This window comes from Somniosus microcephalus, chromosome 8, assembly GCF_052327205.1.
Source record: "Somniosus microcephalus isolate GS21.2 chromosome 8, FLI_Smic_1.0, whole genome shotgun sequence".
NCBI lineage: Eukaryota > Metazoa > Chordata > Chondrichthyes > Squaliformes > Somniosidae > Somniosus > Somniosus microcephalus.
Window position 1 is genome coordinate 102,876,876 of NC_140994.1, and position 16,287 is coordinate 102,893,162.

The 16,287-nt window shown below is 51.5% G+C and overlaps 1 protein-coding gene across 2 annotated transcripts in view; it reads right to left on the reverse strand.

Moving 5' to 3' along the window:
- Positions 1-16,046, reverse strand: part of ddx21 (DEAD (Asp-Glu-Ala-Asp) box helicase 21) — a 220,740-nt gene extending 204,694 nt beyond the window's left edge. For both annotated transcript variants that reach the window (XM_085995049.1, XM_085995048.1), the window contains exons 1-7: positions 15,888-16,046; positions 15,378-15,662; positions 14,887-14,962; positions 6,544-6,722; positions 5,304-5,421; positions 4,005-4,190; positions 1,671-1,816 (exon numbers count right to left, since the gene is read on the reverse strand). In XM_085995049.1, the coding sequence (XP_085851175.1) occupies positions 1,671-1,816; positions 4,005-4,190; positions 5,304-5,421; positions 6,544-6,722; positions 14,887-14,962; positions 15,378-15,662; positions 15,888-15,977 (1,080 nt within the window). In that variant the 5' untranslated portion in view covers positions 15,978-16,046. The remainder of the gene's footprint in view (positions 1-1,670; positions 1,817-4,004; positions 4,191-5,303; positions 5,422-6,543; positions 6,723-14,886; positions 14,963-15,377; positions 15,663-15,887) is intronic.
- Between the last annotated feature and the right edge of the window lie 241 nt (positions 16,047-16,287).

A 16,287-nucleotide genomic window follows, 5' to 3' on the forward strand; every position in this document is an offset into this window, starting at 1 on the left:
CCGACCCCTTATTCTGAGACTGTGACCCCTGGTTCTAGACTCCCCAGCCAGGGGAAACATCCTCCCTGCATCTACCCTGTCAAGCCCTGTAAGAATTTTGTATGTTTCAATGAGATCACCCCTCATTCTTCTAAACTCTAGAGAATATAGGCCTAGTCTACTCAATCTCTCCTCATAGGACAATCCCCCCCATCCCAGGAACCAGTCTGGTGAACCTTCACTGCACTCCCTCTATGGCAAATACATCCTTCCTTAGGCAAGGAGACCAAAACTGTACACAATACTCCAGGTGTGGTCTCACCAGGGCCCTATATAATTGCAGTAAGACATCTTTTACCCTTATACTCAAATCCTTTTGTTATAAAGGCCAACATATCATTTGCTTTCCTAATTGCTTGCTGTACCTCCATGTTAACTTTCAGTGATTCGTGTACAAGGACACCAAGGTCCCTCTAAACACCAACATTTCCCAATTTCTCACCACTTAAAAAATATTGCGCTTTTTTATTTTTCCTACCAAAGTGGATAACTTCACATTTCTCCACATTATATTCCATTTGCTATGTTCTTGCCCACTCACTTAGCCTGTCTATATCCCCTTGAAGCCTCCTTGCATCCTCCTCACAACTTACAAAGCTGGGTGGGAATGTATCATCAGCAAACTTGGATATATTACATTTGGTCCCCTCATCCAAATCATTGATGTACAGTAGATTATGAATAGCTGAGGCCCAAGCACTGATCCTTGCAGTACCCCACTAGTTACAGCTGGCCAACCTGAAAATGACCGTTTTATTCCTACTCCCAGTTTTCTGTCCGTTAACCAATCCTCAATCTATGCTAGTATATTACCCCAATCCCATGAGCCCTAATTTTGTTTAATAACCTCTTGTGTGGCACCTTATTGAATGCCTTCTGAAAATCCAAATACACCGCATCCTCCAGGCAACAGATGTCGGAGCCAGAAAAGACTGTCGATAGTTTCCAGGATGTGATTCCTTCCCCTTCTTAAATATTGGCTCTAACAATCTTCCCTCCAGTCCATTGCAACTGGCTCAAACCTCAAAGAGCTGCTAAATATATGAGCCAGTATAGCTTATATAATACATCTCCCATTCCCTTTAGCACTCCGAGGTATCCAGTCCAGCAGCTTTCAAATAGCTCAATGCTGGCGACCACCATTGCTGTAGCTCCATCCACTGAATCACGGTTAGCAGCATCTCTATCCTGCACGTTTAATAGTCAGAACAGTTGCAAGGTTGCCACTCAGCATTTCAGTTATATCTTGGTGCTCAACCCTAACCTGCTAAATCCCTCAAAAGGGCCAAGCAGTCTTTTCTGGCTCCTGACACAACTGAAAAAGCTCTCCCCATCGCTGCATGTGTCTACAATCCTTGTTCCTATAGGTGTTTCAGCGTTTCGAACATCAGCCCGAGTTATCCTGGGCTGTTACCTTATTACACCCACCCCCACAATATACCTAGCAAAATAATTGTCTTAAACGGATAATTTTCTCATAAACCTCCCTGTTTAGGTTTAATTTTGCCACCCTCGTATCCAAGGGGCACCGATATAAATTTGAATGCTACCTAACAACACTACTCCAAATCTTCCTGCAGCTGTAAGCCAAGCCTGGGTTTAACACTCATTTCTCCCATGCTCAAACTTACTTCAACGGTTGTAGCTGCTCTCTGAGTCCATTTTCCAATGAGGTCAACCTGTTCGTATTGTGCTCTCATGTACTTCTTTGCAACTTGGTAAACCCAAGGAGGGCAGGTCGCAGAGAAGAGGAGGGTTTGAGGATTGTCATCGGAATCTTATTGGGGAGAAAATAGAAATTACATTTCATCGTCAAGCAGCGTTCGGTATCAAAGTCAATAAAAAACGTATGTGATAAGCATCATGAAGTTATAAAACGATCACAAGCAGCAGTGCTCACACCCGCTGTCCTGCCAGCAATGACTCTGTCACGTGTCTGGGTAGAGGTCGGATCATCAGGAGGGATGCAGGAATCTGCAGCAAGAAATAGTGGCATAGGGATTTTACAAGCTTAACTAATGAACTAATGTTCATTAGGAATATAAGAATTAGAAGCAGGAGTAAACCATTTGGCCCCTCAAGCCTGCTCCGCCATTCAATAAGATCATGGCTGATCTTCAACCTCAACTCCACTTTCCTGCCCGATCCCCATGAGCCCAAAAATCTACATCTCAGCCTCCACAGCCCTCTGGGGTAGAGAATTCCAAAGATTCACAACCCTGAGTGAAGAAATTCCTCCTCTTCTCGGTCTTAAATGGCCGACCCCTTATCCTGAGACTATGCCCCCTAGTTCTACTCTCCTGCCAGGGGAAACAACCTCTCAGCATCTACCCTGTCAATCCCCTTCAGAACCTCATGTTTCAATGAGATCACCCCTCATTCTTCTAAACTCCAGAGAGTACAGGTCCAATCTATTCAATCTCTCCTCATAGGATAGCACTCTCATCCCAGGGATCAATCTAGTGAACCTTCGTTGCACCGCCTCGAAGGCAAGTATAAGGAGACCAAAACCATGCACAATACTCCAGGTGTGGTCTCACCAGAGCCCTGTACAAGACTTCTGTATTCCAACATGCCATTTGCCTTCCTAATTGCTTGCTGTACCTGCATGCTAACTTTGTGTTTCCTGTACGAGGACACCCAAATCTCCCAACACCAACATTAATAGTCACCATTTAAAAAATATTGTTTTTCAATTCATCCTACCAAAGTGAATAACCGCACATTTCCCCACATTATACTCCATCTGCCACCTTATTGCCCACTCACTTAACCTGTCTATATCCTCTGTCTCCTCCTCACAGCTTACTTTCCCACCTAGCTTTAAGTTAACATAAGATCTCATGGGAGAGGACCGACAGTAGGACGTGTGCGCACTAAACGACAAATGCCCCTGACCAGCAGCATGTCTCCACCTTCCACCGCAGCAATACACACAGAACCTGCAAAATGCCAGGAACAGCACAGCTCGATTCAGAATAATGGGCCACTACCTCATCCGTGCTGTTTTACCTTCAGGCGTGACTATTCTAAATTGATCAAAAATTACCTCCAATTAAATATTGGGAAGCCATTGTCTTCGGTCCCCGCCACAAACCCTGTTCCCTAGCCACTGACTCCATTGTCCTACTTAAACCTGAACTCAGCTTCCGACCCTATATCTGCGCTATCACCAAGACCGCCTACTTCCACCCCAGAACATCGCCCGTCTCCGCCCCGCCTTATCCCATCTGCTGCTGAAACCCTCATCCATACCTTTGTTACCTGCAGACTCGACTATTCCAACGCACTCCCGGCCGGACTCCCACCATCCTCCCTCTGTAAACTTCAACTCATCCAAAACTCTGCTGCCCGTCTCCAAACTCACACCAAGTCCCGTTCACCCATCACCCCTGTGCTCGCTGATCTACATTGGCTCCCAGTCCAGCAACTCATCGATTTAAAAATTCTCATCCTTGTGATTAAATCCCTCAACGGCCTCGCCGCTTCCTAACTCTCTAACCTCCTCCAGCCCTACAACCTTCACATCCCTGATTTTAATCGTTCCACCATTGGCGGCCGTGCCTTCAGCTGCCAAGGCCCTAAGCTCTGGAATTCCCTCCTGAAAGCTTTCTGCCTCTCTTCCTTTCTTTAAGTTGCTCCTTGACAAAGCTTTTGGTTACCTGTCCGAAATCTCTATGTGGCTCAGTGTCAAATTTTGTCTGATAAATCACTCCTGTGAAACGTCTTGGGGCGGTTTAATACTATTAAAGGCACTACATAAATGCAAGTTGTTCTACAGTGCCCCAGAGGAGGTTGGCAGCCTGAAGCCATCGCTGCCCCAACAATGTACTGTGGTGCAGGCTCGGGCTGTTTTAAATACAACGCATCTATTCAGAACAAATCAGTAACCGGCAAAGAACAGAAACTAAAAACACAGCAAGGAGCAAAAAGAAAGATGCTCGTGGGGCAGCGCAGTGACCCACCTTTTTTGTATGCAGCTCTCAGAATATCCTCCACCTGCTCAGCAAAGCCCATGTCCAGCATCTGGTCCACCTCATCCAAGACCACGTGCTTCAGTTTAGACAGGTCGATCTTCATGTTCTGCAGATGGTCCCTGATCCGGCCAGGTGTCCCCACCAGAATGTCAATGCCCATGCGAATGCTGTCCACTAAAAGACAATTCAACCGTAACTCTCTCTGTACATCCCATCCACAACTGGACCAGGAACATTCCTCACATGGTCAGCTTAGTAACAAAACAATACCCATCATTTCATAGTTCAGCAGTCTACAATTAATTACTTTAAAAGGACTACACGGTAGAACTAGTTGGCACACTGGAAAATGGCCATTCACCGCTGGGACTGGGCTGAATTCCAGCCCCGGCTGATGAGACGGAATTCTCTGTCTGCTGGACATAAAGAAACAATGTCACTGCTGGAATTGGGGGGGAAAGAGGGGGAACAGGACACACCTTGCGCGAGCTTGGGTTGTGACACTTATTTGGACACTTATGCTGTACCTGCCCTGGGAGTGTTTCATGGGACAGTGTAGAGGGAGCTTTACTCTATCTAACTCGTGCTGTTCCTGCCCTGGGAGTGTTTGATGGGACAGTGTAGAGGGAGCTTCACTCTGTATCTAACCCGTGCTGCTCCTGCCCTGGGAGTGTTTGATGGGACAGTGTAGAGGGAGCTTCACTCTGTATCTAACCCGTGCTGTTCCTGCCCAGGTACAGAAATGAAGTAAGTGGAAATGGGGTACACAGTCAAATTAATCCAAAAAGCACAAACTAGCTTGGGAGATGGGGCTGGATGGAAGGCCAGTGATCTGCAGTTTTCAGACAGTGACACAAGTTTCCCATACCACGGTCCATGGAATAATCATCATTTGGCCTCTGTTCACCACAAACAATTGGTTCCAATTAGAAGTGGAAGGAATTGTGGAATGCAAACCCCCATACACCAGAAAAAATCCCCCCCCTAACTGTAAAATCATAATTCGACTTATCCAACCTCCAGAAACTGATGGAACTCTTCCCAACCTAAAAGTGGTTTAATTAGCCGCATCCAACACGCTAAACATGACGCACAGACCTGGCCCGCTGCTCCAAGAGTTGTGTTACCCCGGATCTCCGTTCCTTCACTGGCCGGCTTTGCAGAAGAGATGCCGGCGGCCCTTTTGTACCTCCAACCCCAGCACAGCTTAGAGGAAAGAAACATACACCCCACCAATCGAGACAGTGGGAGTAAATCACCATCAGTACTTGAATAGTGAGCACTCACTCTGTCCATTGTATGCTGTCCCACCATAAAAACAAGAGACGGCGAGTTTTTTGGTTACATCCTTGATATCTCTCGCCACTTGACTCGCCAGTTCCCTTGTCGGAGTAAGCACGAGGACCTGGTAGGGAAGAGAGAGAAAGGACTAAATGTATGAAACTGTAATGCAAGATCTGTACAGGGGGATTAATAATCTGGAGAATTTGAGAATATTATTTCAGTTTAAAAATATCCAGAATGAAAAGCTGGGATCAGTAAAAGTGATTGTGAAGCTGTCAGTTTGTGGTAAAAACCCAACTGATTCACTAATGTCCTTTAGTGAAGCAAGCCTGCTGTCCCTACCCGGTCTGGCCTATATGCGATTCTAGTCCCACACCAACATGATTAACTTTCAAGTGCCCTCTGAAGTAGCCTAGCCAGCCACTCAGTTCAGGGAAATTATGAGGGACGGTCAATAAATCCTCAAAATGGACAAAATCCATTGAGACTCGGCCTGCAATCTGGGAGGTGCTGCTGAAGTGGAGTGTAATGGTGAATCGACCAGGGACCAGTTTCACAGGCACCTGCTAGCCTTTCGTACTCTCCCAGGTGACTAATCTTCACCAGTCAGCCCAGTGACTGATGACAGACTATTCAACTGCTTCCATCCTTTAAATTATTATGCACTTCCCCCAAAATACAATCAACCAGTGTTCAGGATCTCTTTCCTGGATAGCCAGTTTCAGTTTCTCACTCCATCGCTGCTCTCCCCAGCGTGCCTTCTCCAGCTGGATTCGGAGGCAGGGGTGCTAGAAGACTATCAGACCTTTTCCTGGTTCCAGCATTCAATCCCAGCTTTAAGGCCTCGTTACCTGCTGGGACTCAAGACCCTTTAAAGCATCTCACTTGCCTTCACGTGAGGAATAGAAAACCTTCTTGTATTAACAAAGGACGCTGGGGGGGAAATTGAACTGCGCTACCCTCTTTGATGGAATAGCACGAGGAAGCTCATCGCCCAGGCATACTCGAGAGAAATGGCCGTTTGGGTGAGGTACTGAAAGGCGGCAAGAATCAGTACCCTCGGGGAGAGGGGTGGGAGGGTGAGCGTTCCTCTCCGAACTCGTCACCATCTCAACCCAATGAGTTGCCATCCTGGTGCTCAACTTATGAGCAAGAGAGTCCCTTCTTTGGGCATGACATCGACAGGCAGACACAGCTCCTTTCTTTCTCAAAAGGTGCTGTAGCAGTCCAGCTGGAGGTTTACCTTGGGAGGCCGATTCCTCCTCCGGTCAGCAGCATCCGACTGCAGCTTTTCCACCAGTGGGATGGCGAAGGAGAAGGTTTTGCCGGTGCCAGTCCTAGCCTGTGCCACGCAGTCACTCCCGTCGTAGATGCAGTTGAACGTCTGTGCTTGTATTGGAAACAAGTAAGTCACCCCTCGGCCTATAGGACAGTAACCAGAGGAATGCAACAGATTAAAAACATTAATACAAAAAGAAAATACTGCAGGTGCTGCCTCCCGAAACAGTGAGACCGCTTCCCCCAAAGGCACATTAGCAAAGCGAGTGCACACATACAGCAACAGAAGCCAGGCAACTGTGAAACTGCCTGCACTGAGAGCAATGATGAGAACGCTGTGTCTCTCGGGGCTCGCTCGCTCGGGGGCTGGGTGCCGCCTCTCTCGCTCGCTCGGGGGCTGGGTGCCGCCTCTCTCGCTCGCTCGGGGGCTGGGTGCCGCCTCTCTCGCTCGCTCGGGGGCTGGGTGCCGCCTCTCTCGCTCGCTCGGGGGCTCGGTGCCGTCTCTCTCGCTCGCTCTGGGGCTCGGTGCCTTCTCTCTCGCTCGCTCTGGGGCTCGGTGCCGTCTCTCTCGCTCGCTCTGGGGCTCGGTGCCGTCTCTCTCGCTCGCTCTGGGGCTCGGTGCCGTCTCTCTCGCTCGCTCTGGGGCTCGGTGCCGTCTCTCTCGCTCGCTCTGGGGCTCGGTGCCGTCTCTCTCGCTCGCTCTGGGGCTCGGTGCCGTCTCTCTCGCTCGCTCTGGGGCTCGGTGCCGTCTCTCTCGCTCGCTCTGGGGCTCGGTGCCGTCTCTCTCTCTCACTCGCTCTGGGGCTCAGTGCCGTCTCACTCGCTCTGGGGCTCAGTGCCGTCTCTCTCACTCGCTCTGGGGCTCAGTGCCGTCTCTCTCACTCGCTCTGGGGCTCAGTGCCGTCTCTCTCACTCGCTCTGGGGCTCAGTGCCGTCTCTCTCTCTCACTCGCTCTGGGGCTCAGTGCCGTCTCACTCGCTCTGGGGCTCAGGGCCGTCTCTCACTCGCTCTGGGGTTCAGTGCCGTCTCTCTCTCTCGCTCGGGGGCTCAGTGCCGTCTCTCTCGCTCTGGGGCTCAGTGCCGTCTCTCTCACTCGGGGGCTCAGTGCCGTCTCTCTCACTCGGGGGCTCAGTGCCGTCTCTCTCACTCGGGGGCTCAGTGCCGTCTCTCTCACTCGGGGGCTCAGTGCCGTCTCTCTCACTCGGGGGCTCAGTGCCGTCTCTCTCACTCGGGGGCTCAGTGCCGTCTCTCTCACTCGGGGGCTCAGTGCCGTCTCTCTCACTCGGGGGCTCAGTGCCGTCTCTCTCACTCGGGGGCTCAGTGCCGTCTCTCTCACTCGGGGGCTCAGTGCCGTCTCTCTCACTCGGGGGCTCAGTGCCGTCTCTCACTCGCTCTGGGGCTCGGTGCCGTCTCTCTCGCTCGCTCTGGGGCTCGGTGCCGTCTCTCTCGCTCGCTCTGGGGCTCGGTGCCGTCTCTCTCGCTCGCTCTGGGGCTCGGTGCCGTCTCTCTCGCTCGCTCTGGGGCTCGGTGCCGTCTCTCTCGCTCGCTCTGGGGCTCGGTGCCGTCTCTCTCTCTCACTCACTCTGGGGCTCAGTGCCGTGTCTCTCTCTCACTCGCTCTGGGGCTCAGTGTCGTGTCTCTCTCTCACTCGCTCTGGGGCTCAGTGCCGTCTCTCTCTCACTCGCTCTGGGGCTCAGTGCCGTCTCTCTCTCTCGGGGGCTCAGTGCCGTCTCTCTCTCTCGCTCTGGGGCTCAGTGCCGTCTCTCTCTCTCGCTCGGGGGCTCAGTGCCATCTCTCTCTCGCTCGGGGGCTCAGTGCCGTCTCTCTCACTCGCTCTGGGGCTCAGTGCCGTCTCTCTCTCTCGCTCTGGGGCTCAGTGCCGTCTCTCTCACTCGGGGGCTCAGTGCCGTCTCTCTCACTCGGGGGCTCAGTGCCGTCTCTCTCACTCGGGGGCTCAGTGCCGTCTCTCTCACTCGGGGGCTCAGTGCCGTCTCTCTCACTCGGGGGCTCAGTGCCGTCTCTCTCACTCGGGGGCTCAGTGCCGTCTCTCTCACTCGGGGGCTCAGTGCCGTCTCTCTCTCTCACTCGGGGGCTCAGTGCCGTCTCTCTCACTCGGGGGCTCAGTGCCGTCTCTCTCACTCGGGGGCTCAGTGCCGTCTCTCTCACTCGGGGGCTCAGTGCCGTCTCTCTCACTCGGGGGCTCAGTGCCGTCTCTCTCACTCGGGGGCTCAGTGCCGTCTCTCACTCGCTCTGGGGCTCAGTGCCGTCTCTCTCTCTCGCTCTGGGGCTCAGTGCCGTCTCTCTCACTCGGGGGCTCAGTGCCGTCTCTCTCCCTCGGGGGCTCAGTGCCGTCTCTCTCACTCGGGGGCTCAGTGCCGTCTCTCTCACTCGGGGGCTCAGTGCCGTCTCTCTCACTCGGGGGCTCAGTGCCGTCTCTCTCACTCGGGGGCTCAGTGCCGTCTCTCACTCGCTCTGGGGCTCAGTGCCGTCTCTCTCACTCGCTCTGGGGCTCAGTGCCGTCTCTCTCACTCGCTCTGGGGCTCAGTGCCGTCTCTCTCGGGGGCTCAGTGCCGTCTCTCTCACTCGCTCGGGGGCTCAGTGCCGTCTCTCTCACTCGCTCGGGGGCTCAGTGCCGTCTCTCTCACTCGCTCGGGGGCTCAGTGCCGTCTCTCACTCGCTCTGGGGCTCAGTGCCGTCTCTCTCTCTCACTCACTCTGGGGCTCAGTGCCGTCTCTCTCTCTCACTCGCTCTGGGGCTCAGTGCCGTCTCTCTCTCTCTCACTCGCTCTGGGGCTCAGTGCCGTCTCTCACTCGCTCGGGGGCTCAGTGCCGTCTCTCTCACTCGCTCTGGGGCTCAGTGCCGTCTCTCTCTCACTCGGGGGCTCAGTGCCGTCTCCCTCACTCGCTCTGGGGCTCAGTGCCGTCTCACTCACTCGGGGGCTCAGTGCCGTCTCACTCACTGGGGCTCAGTGCCCTCTCTTGGGGCTCACTCTGTGGCTCAGTGCCGTCTCTCACTCGCTCTGGGGCTCAGTGCCGTCTCACTCACTCGGGGGCTCAGTGCCCTCTCTTGGGGCTCACTCTGTGGCTGAGTGCCGTCTCTCTCACTCGCTCTGGGGCTCAGTGCCGTCTCTCTCACTCGCTCTGGGGCTCAGTGCCGTCTCTCTCACTCGCTCTGGGGCTCAGTGCCGTCTCTCTCACTCGCTCGGGGGCTCAGTGCCGTCTCTCTCACTCGCTCGGGGGCTCAGTGCCGTCTCTCTCACTCGCTCGGGGGCTCAGTGCCGTCTCTCACTCGCTCGGGGGCTCAGTGCCGTCTCGCTCACTCGCTCGGGGGCTCAGTGCCGTCTCTCTCACTCGCTCTCGGGCTCAGTGCCGTCTCGCTCGGGGGCTCAGTGCCGTCTCTCTCACTCGCTCGGGGGCTCAGTGCCGTCTCTCTCACTCGCTCGGGGGCTCAGTGCCGTCTCTCTCACTCGCTCGGGGGCTCAGTGCCGTCTCTCACTCGCTCTGGGGCTCAGTGCCGTCTCTCTCTCTCACTCACTCTGGGGCTCAGTGCCGTCTCTCTCTCTCACTCGCTCTGGGGCTCAGTGCCGTCTCTCTCTCTCTCACTCGCTCTGGGGCTCAGTGCCGTCTCTCACTCGCTCGGGGGCTCAGTGCCGTCTCTCACTCGCTCTGGGGCTCAGTGCCGTCTCTCTCTCTCACTCACTCTGGGGCTCAGTGCCGTCTCTCTCTCTCACTCGCTCTGGGGCTCAGTGCCGTCTCTCTCTCTCTCACTCGCTCTGGGGCTCAGTGCCGTCTCTCACTCGCTCTGGGGCTCAGTGCCGTCTCTCACTCGCTCTGGGGCTCAGTGCCATCTCTCACTCGCTCGGGGGCTCAGTGCCGTCTCTCTCACTCGCTCTGGGGCTCAGTGCCGTCTCTCTCTCACTCGGGGGCTCAGTGCCGTCTCTCTCACTCGCTCTGGGGCTCAGTGCCGTCTCACTCACTCGGGGGCTCAGTGCCGTCTCACTCACTGGGGCTCAGTGCCCTCTCTTGGGGCTCACTCTGTGGCTCAGTGCCGTCTCTCACTCGCTCTGGGGCTCAGTGCCGTCTCACTCACTCGGGGGCTCAGTGCCCTCTCTTGGGGCTCACTCTGTGGCTGAGTGCCGTCTCTCTCACTCACTCTGGGGCTCAGTGCCATCGCTCTCACTCACTCTGGGGCTCAGTGCCGTCTCTCTCACTCGCTCTGGGGCTCAGTGCCGTCTCACTCACTCGGGGGCTCAGTGCCCTCTCTTGGGGCTCACTCTGTGGCCCAGTCTGACCTCCGTTCACTTATTACTCGCTGCTTTTTCCGGATGGAGTGGACGACGGTTTGGAAAGGTCTGATTGTTTTTACGCTTTTGCCTCATTGGTGGATAAACATTAGGAACTGGTGGAGGCTATTCAATGAGATCAGTATCTGTGATCTGTATCTTAACTCAATTTACCCACCTTTGCTCCATGTCCCTTATTACCCTTACCTAACAAAAATCGGTCGCTCTCAGTTTTGAAATTTTGAATTGACCCCCAGCCTTAGCAGTTTTTTGGGGGGCTAGAGTTCCAGATTTCCACTCCCCTTTGTGTGAAGAGGTGCTTCCTGACATCACCCCTGAATGGCCGGGCTCTAATTTGAAGATTATGACCCCTTGTTCAGGACTAACCCCGCCCCCCCCACCACAGGAAATCGCTTCTAGTAATGCTGGAGGGAAATAGCACAGGAAAAACTAAACTAAGGGAGGACAGAAATAGCCAGGGACTAAATAGAGTATAAAGCTGGTTAAAAGTAAAGTGAGGGACTGCTATTAAAAAAGTGTTAAACTGTCTGTACAGCAATGCACAATGTCCGTAATAATACAGGGGGAACTGGAGGCAATAATACATTGTGAAGAACCAGATATAGTAGGGATTACTGAGACATGGCTGCAGAAAAATCAGGACTGGGAATTAAACATTGTAGGGTATAACATATTTAGAAAAGATAGCAAGGGGGAAAAGGAGGTGGAGTAGCTGTACTTATTAGAGATAACAATGGTAGTAGAAAAAAAAGACAGAAATAGAATCCATGTGGATAGAGATAAGAGATAAAAAGAATAATCAAATCCACAACTGGAGTATTGTGTCCAGTTCTGGTCACCACACTTTAGGAAGGATGTGAAGGCCCTTGAGAGGGTGCAGAGGAGATTTACCAGAATGGTTCTGGGGATGGGGGATCTTAGCTCCAAGGACAGGTTGGAGAAGCTGGATTTGTTTTCATCAGAGCAAAGGAGGTTGATGGGTGATTTGATAGAAGTGTACAAGATTATGACGGGTTTGGATAGGCTAGACGGGGAAAGGCTGTTCCCACTAGTTGATGGTACAAGGACTAGGGGACACATTTAAGGTTTTGGGCAAGAGATACAGGGGGATGTGGAAATATATTAACGACCTGGACATACAAGACATAATTTCTGGAGGTCTGGAGGATTGCAAATATTACAGCCATGTTCAAAAAAAGGGAGAGGAATAAACCTGGGAACAAAAGGCCAGTCAGCCCAACATTGGCAATGGGGAAATGTTTAGAGACATTGATCTAGTAAAAATTAATTGGCACTTGGAAAAATATTATGGGTTAATAAATGAAAACCAGCATCAATTTATTAAAGGCAAAACATGTTTGACTAACTTGATCGAGTTCTTTGATGAAGTAACGGAGAGGGCTGATGAGGGTAGTGCAGTTGATGTTGTGTATATGGACTTTCAAAAGACGTTTAACAAAGTACCACATAATAGACTTGTTAACAAAATTGAAGCCCATGTGATTAAAGGGACAGTGGCAGTGTGGATACTAAATTGGCTAAGGGACAGAAAGCAGAGCGCAGTGGTGAACGGAACTGGAGGGAAATGTGCAATGGTGTTCCCCAGGGGTCGGTATTAGGACCACTGCTCTTTTTGAAATATATTAACGACCTGGACATACAAGACATAATTTCAAAGTTTGCAGATGACACAAAACTCAAATGTAGCAACAGTAAGTAGGATAGTAACAGACTTCAGGAGGATATAAACAGACTGGTGAAAAGGGCATACACATGGCAGATGAAATTTAATGCAGAAAAATGTGAAGTGATTAATGTTGGTAGTAATGAGAGACAATATAAACTACATTTACAAGGGGTACAGGAACAGAGACCTGGGGGTGTACGTACTCAAGTCTTTGAAGGTGGCAGGACAAGTTGAGAAGACTGTAAAAATGGCATTTGGGATCCTTAGCTTTATAAACAGAGACAGAGTACAAAAGTAAGGAAGGTATGCTGAACCTTTATAAAACACTGGTTAGGCCCCAGCTGGAGTATTGTGGCCAATTCTGGGCACCAAGGTCTTAGAGAGGGTGCAGAGGAGATTTGCTAGAATGGTACCAGGGATGAAAGACTTGTTATGTGCAGTTACCGGCAGAGACACGATAGGCCGAATGGCTGCCTTCTGTGCCGTAAACTTTTATGATTCTAGAGAAACTGGGGTTGTTTTCCTTAGAGCAGAAAAGGGTAAGGGAAGATTTGATATAAGCGTTCAAAATCATGAAGGGTATAGAGTACAAAAGTAAGGAAGGTATGCTGAACCTTTATAAAACACTGGTTAGGCCTCAGCTGGAGTATTGTGTCCAATTCTGGGCACCACACTATAGGAAGGATGTTAAGGCCTTGGAGAGGGTGCAGAGGAGATTTACTAGAATGGTACCAGAGATGAGGGACTTCAGTTATGTGGAGAGATTGGAGAAGCTGGGATCATTCTCCTTAGAGCAGAGAAGGTTATGGGGAGATTTAAGAGGTGTTCAAAATCCTGAAGGGTTTTGATAGAGTAAATAAGGAGAAACTGTTTCCAGTGGCAGAAGGGTCAGTAACCAGAGGGCACCGATTGAAGGTAATTGGCAAAAAAAAAGATGCAACATGGACAGGGAAAAAAATTATGCAGCAAGTTATAATGATCTGGAATGCACTGCCTTAAGGGTGGTAGAAGCAGATTCAATAACTTTCAAAAGGGAATTGGGTAAATGCTTGAAATGGGAAGATTTGCAAGGCTCTGTGGATAGAGCAGGGGAGTGGGACTAATTGATCGCTCTTTCCAAGAGATGACACAAGCAGGATGGGCCGAATGGCCTCTTTCTGTGCTGCATCATCCTAGGATTTTACTTAAGCTGTTTGGCTTCTCCCAGTCTATGTGAAAATTAAAATTATAAGACTTGAGTACGTACAGGTGGTCTACAGACAACTGGCACCAGAGTCTTGTATCCTTTATTGCTTCTAACTCTACCTATGGTGTTTCCTAAATCACAACACCAAAATCAGTTAGTATCAACAACTTGAGGGCAATGTTCCCTGTAAACTGGGCTTTGTTCTGCGCGGCCTGTTTCTTTCAATGTGCGGTCCCTGTAAATTTCTGTGCACGCGCGGTCTTTACAATGTAAAAACTGGTGAGCGGCCTGCGTGAGACCTTGCCCAGCGGGAACATTGCTTGAGACGTGCAAATGAACTGGCCAAGACGCCAGGTCATGTGCCTATGAGGTCCTCAAAGGCAAAAGCTTGGACATCTACATCGCTGCCCTGCTACTGAGTTTATCTCAGTGAGAAGTCTTTAAAAACAACAGCATCACCAGTCAGGAAAATAGGACGTCAGAGGATTTGGGGCACGATAACCGCTTTACACTGGTACTTACCCTTTTGTAAAAACTACATACTCTACAACCATAATGTTCCCTCCAGGTTCTGAATTACCAGGAATTGGGAACAGGCTATCCACTGGCCTATTGGGTAAAGGCAATGCCTGGTGTAGTACCCATCCAGCCAAGCGAAAGGCCCCAGGCTCAGTCCCCAACCTGTGCCATGAACTGATCCCAGCCATGCTGCCTGAGAGAGAAGTCACCAGGGTTCCCGTTCCTGACTGCCAGTGACCCTTGATGGAAAAGGCAGATATCGGGCAAAGACAGGGCTGGGCTCAGTTACCATACCCCAATCAATTAATAGGTTGCGGGCACTCACTGTCGCATGTTGGACCCCGAGAGCCCTGACCCCCGTGTGAGTTAACTGGCACTAAGCACAGGAATTTCAAACAGTACAGCAGCAAAGACTGCTGGAGATGGACATGATGGCAAAGCACATAATAAAGACATCATTCATATGCACATAAGCAGCAACAAATAAATAAATAGCCACTGATTCGTGGCCGCGGACTTGAAAGTCTTGTACAAGAGATCACAAGACGCTAAAAGCAGTCAGTGAGATCACAAACAGTACCAATCTCCAAGGGAAAACAGAAAACACACATACCCTTCAGCAGTTCAATAGTCTCTTGAGAGATTCTGAAATTTGAAAAGGCCCCTTTCTTCTGTTCGGGGGTTAGATCCTATAAAGCAACATTTAAAGTATTAAAAGTATTTCACCATTGCTTTTTAAAATATAATTAAAACATGTTTTGCACACTTCAGCTTAACACGGGTACATACAGTATAGAAAGGTTATCTGTAACAGCAGGACTGTTCTCCACACACACCGGGTCATTCTGACACTGCCGTCGTCCCTAGGTAAAACGGGAGTTGGGACAATCGCCACCGGCAACACAGAAAGCATTCTCTGCTCACCGGCAACACAGAAAGCATTCTCTGCTCACCGGCAACAGTTGCTGACAGGAGATGGGTCACTGGAAAGTGAGTGTGATGGTATTACACAGGGTGGGAGACAGTGCGCACTGCTCAAAACATTCAGCACCGAATGCAGGGATGATTCCTCTCCCTGAAATGGTGACGATTCCACATTCTTACCTCCTCTATTTCGCCCTCTGAGCACTGGCTGGAGTCGTCACTGGAACGTGGAGTGGGTTCAGGTTTTGACTCTTTTAGCAATCCGTTTTTTTCTTTCTTTTTACTTTTTCTTACAGCCTTCTCGTCACCATCGTTGTTCTCGGACTTGCGTTTTTTTGATTTTGGAGGCGTCAGGTCACTTTCATCAGAGGATTGCTGGTGTTCTTCGAATTCGCCATTTTCCTTGTGCTTTGGCCTTTTTTCAGAGCTCCCGCTTCCTTCCGAGTGTTTCCTCTTTTTATCTTTCTGCAATTAAAACAGTAATGATTGAAATGTAACAACGTGGCGGACACATGTCCCCAGACATTCTCACTCACCAGGCTCCAGACAGCTGATCGAGCCTCGGCCCCTCTCTCTACCCTCCGTTGCCACTTAAATAAAGACGGGCCTATGCACCCCGGATTAACAGCCCGGGCACAGCGGCAGGATCCCGGGTTGAGTGCTACTTCGGCCTAGCCGGGCCGCCCTCACCTTGCTTTTCTTCAGCGCCTTCCTGCTCTCGGGCTCTGCCTCCATACTGGGCTCCGGGTCCTGGGATTCGCAGCTGAATCTGGCCGGCATTTCTCGCACTCACACCGGGACACGCGGCGTCGAGCGACCGAACAACGCGGCGCCCACCGGAAAGAGGAGGTGGTACCGCCTGCGACAGCGCCACCGCCGGACCACGCCGGCAGTGCAGGCCCACGCTCGCGCCGCCCCCGGTCCCTGCCGGCACTGCAGGCCCCCGCCCGCGACAGCGCCGCCCCCGGTCCCTGTCGGCACTGCAGGCCACCGCCCGCGACTGCGCCGCCCCCCGGTCCCTGTCGGCACTGCAGGCCCCCGCCCGCGACAGCGCCGCCCCCGGTCACCGCCGGCACTGCAATATCCCCAG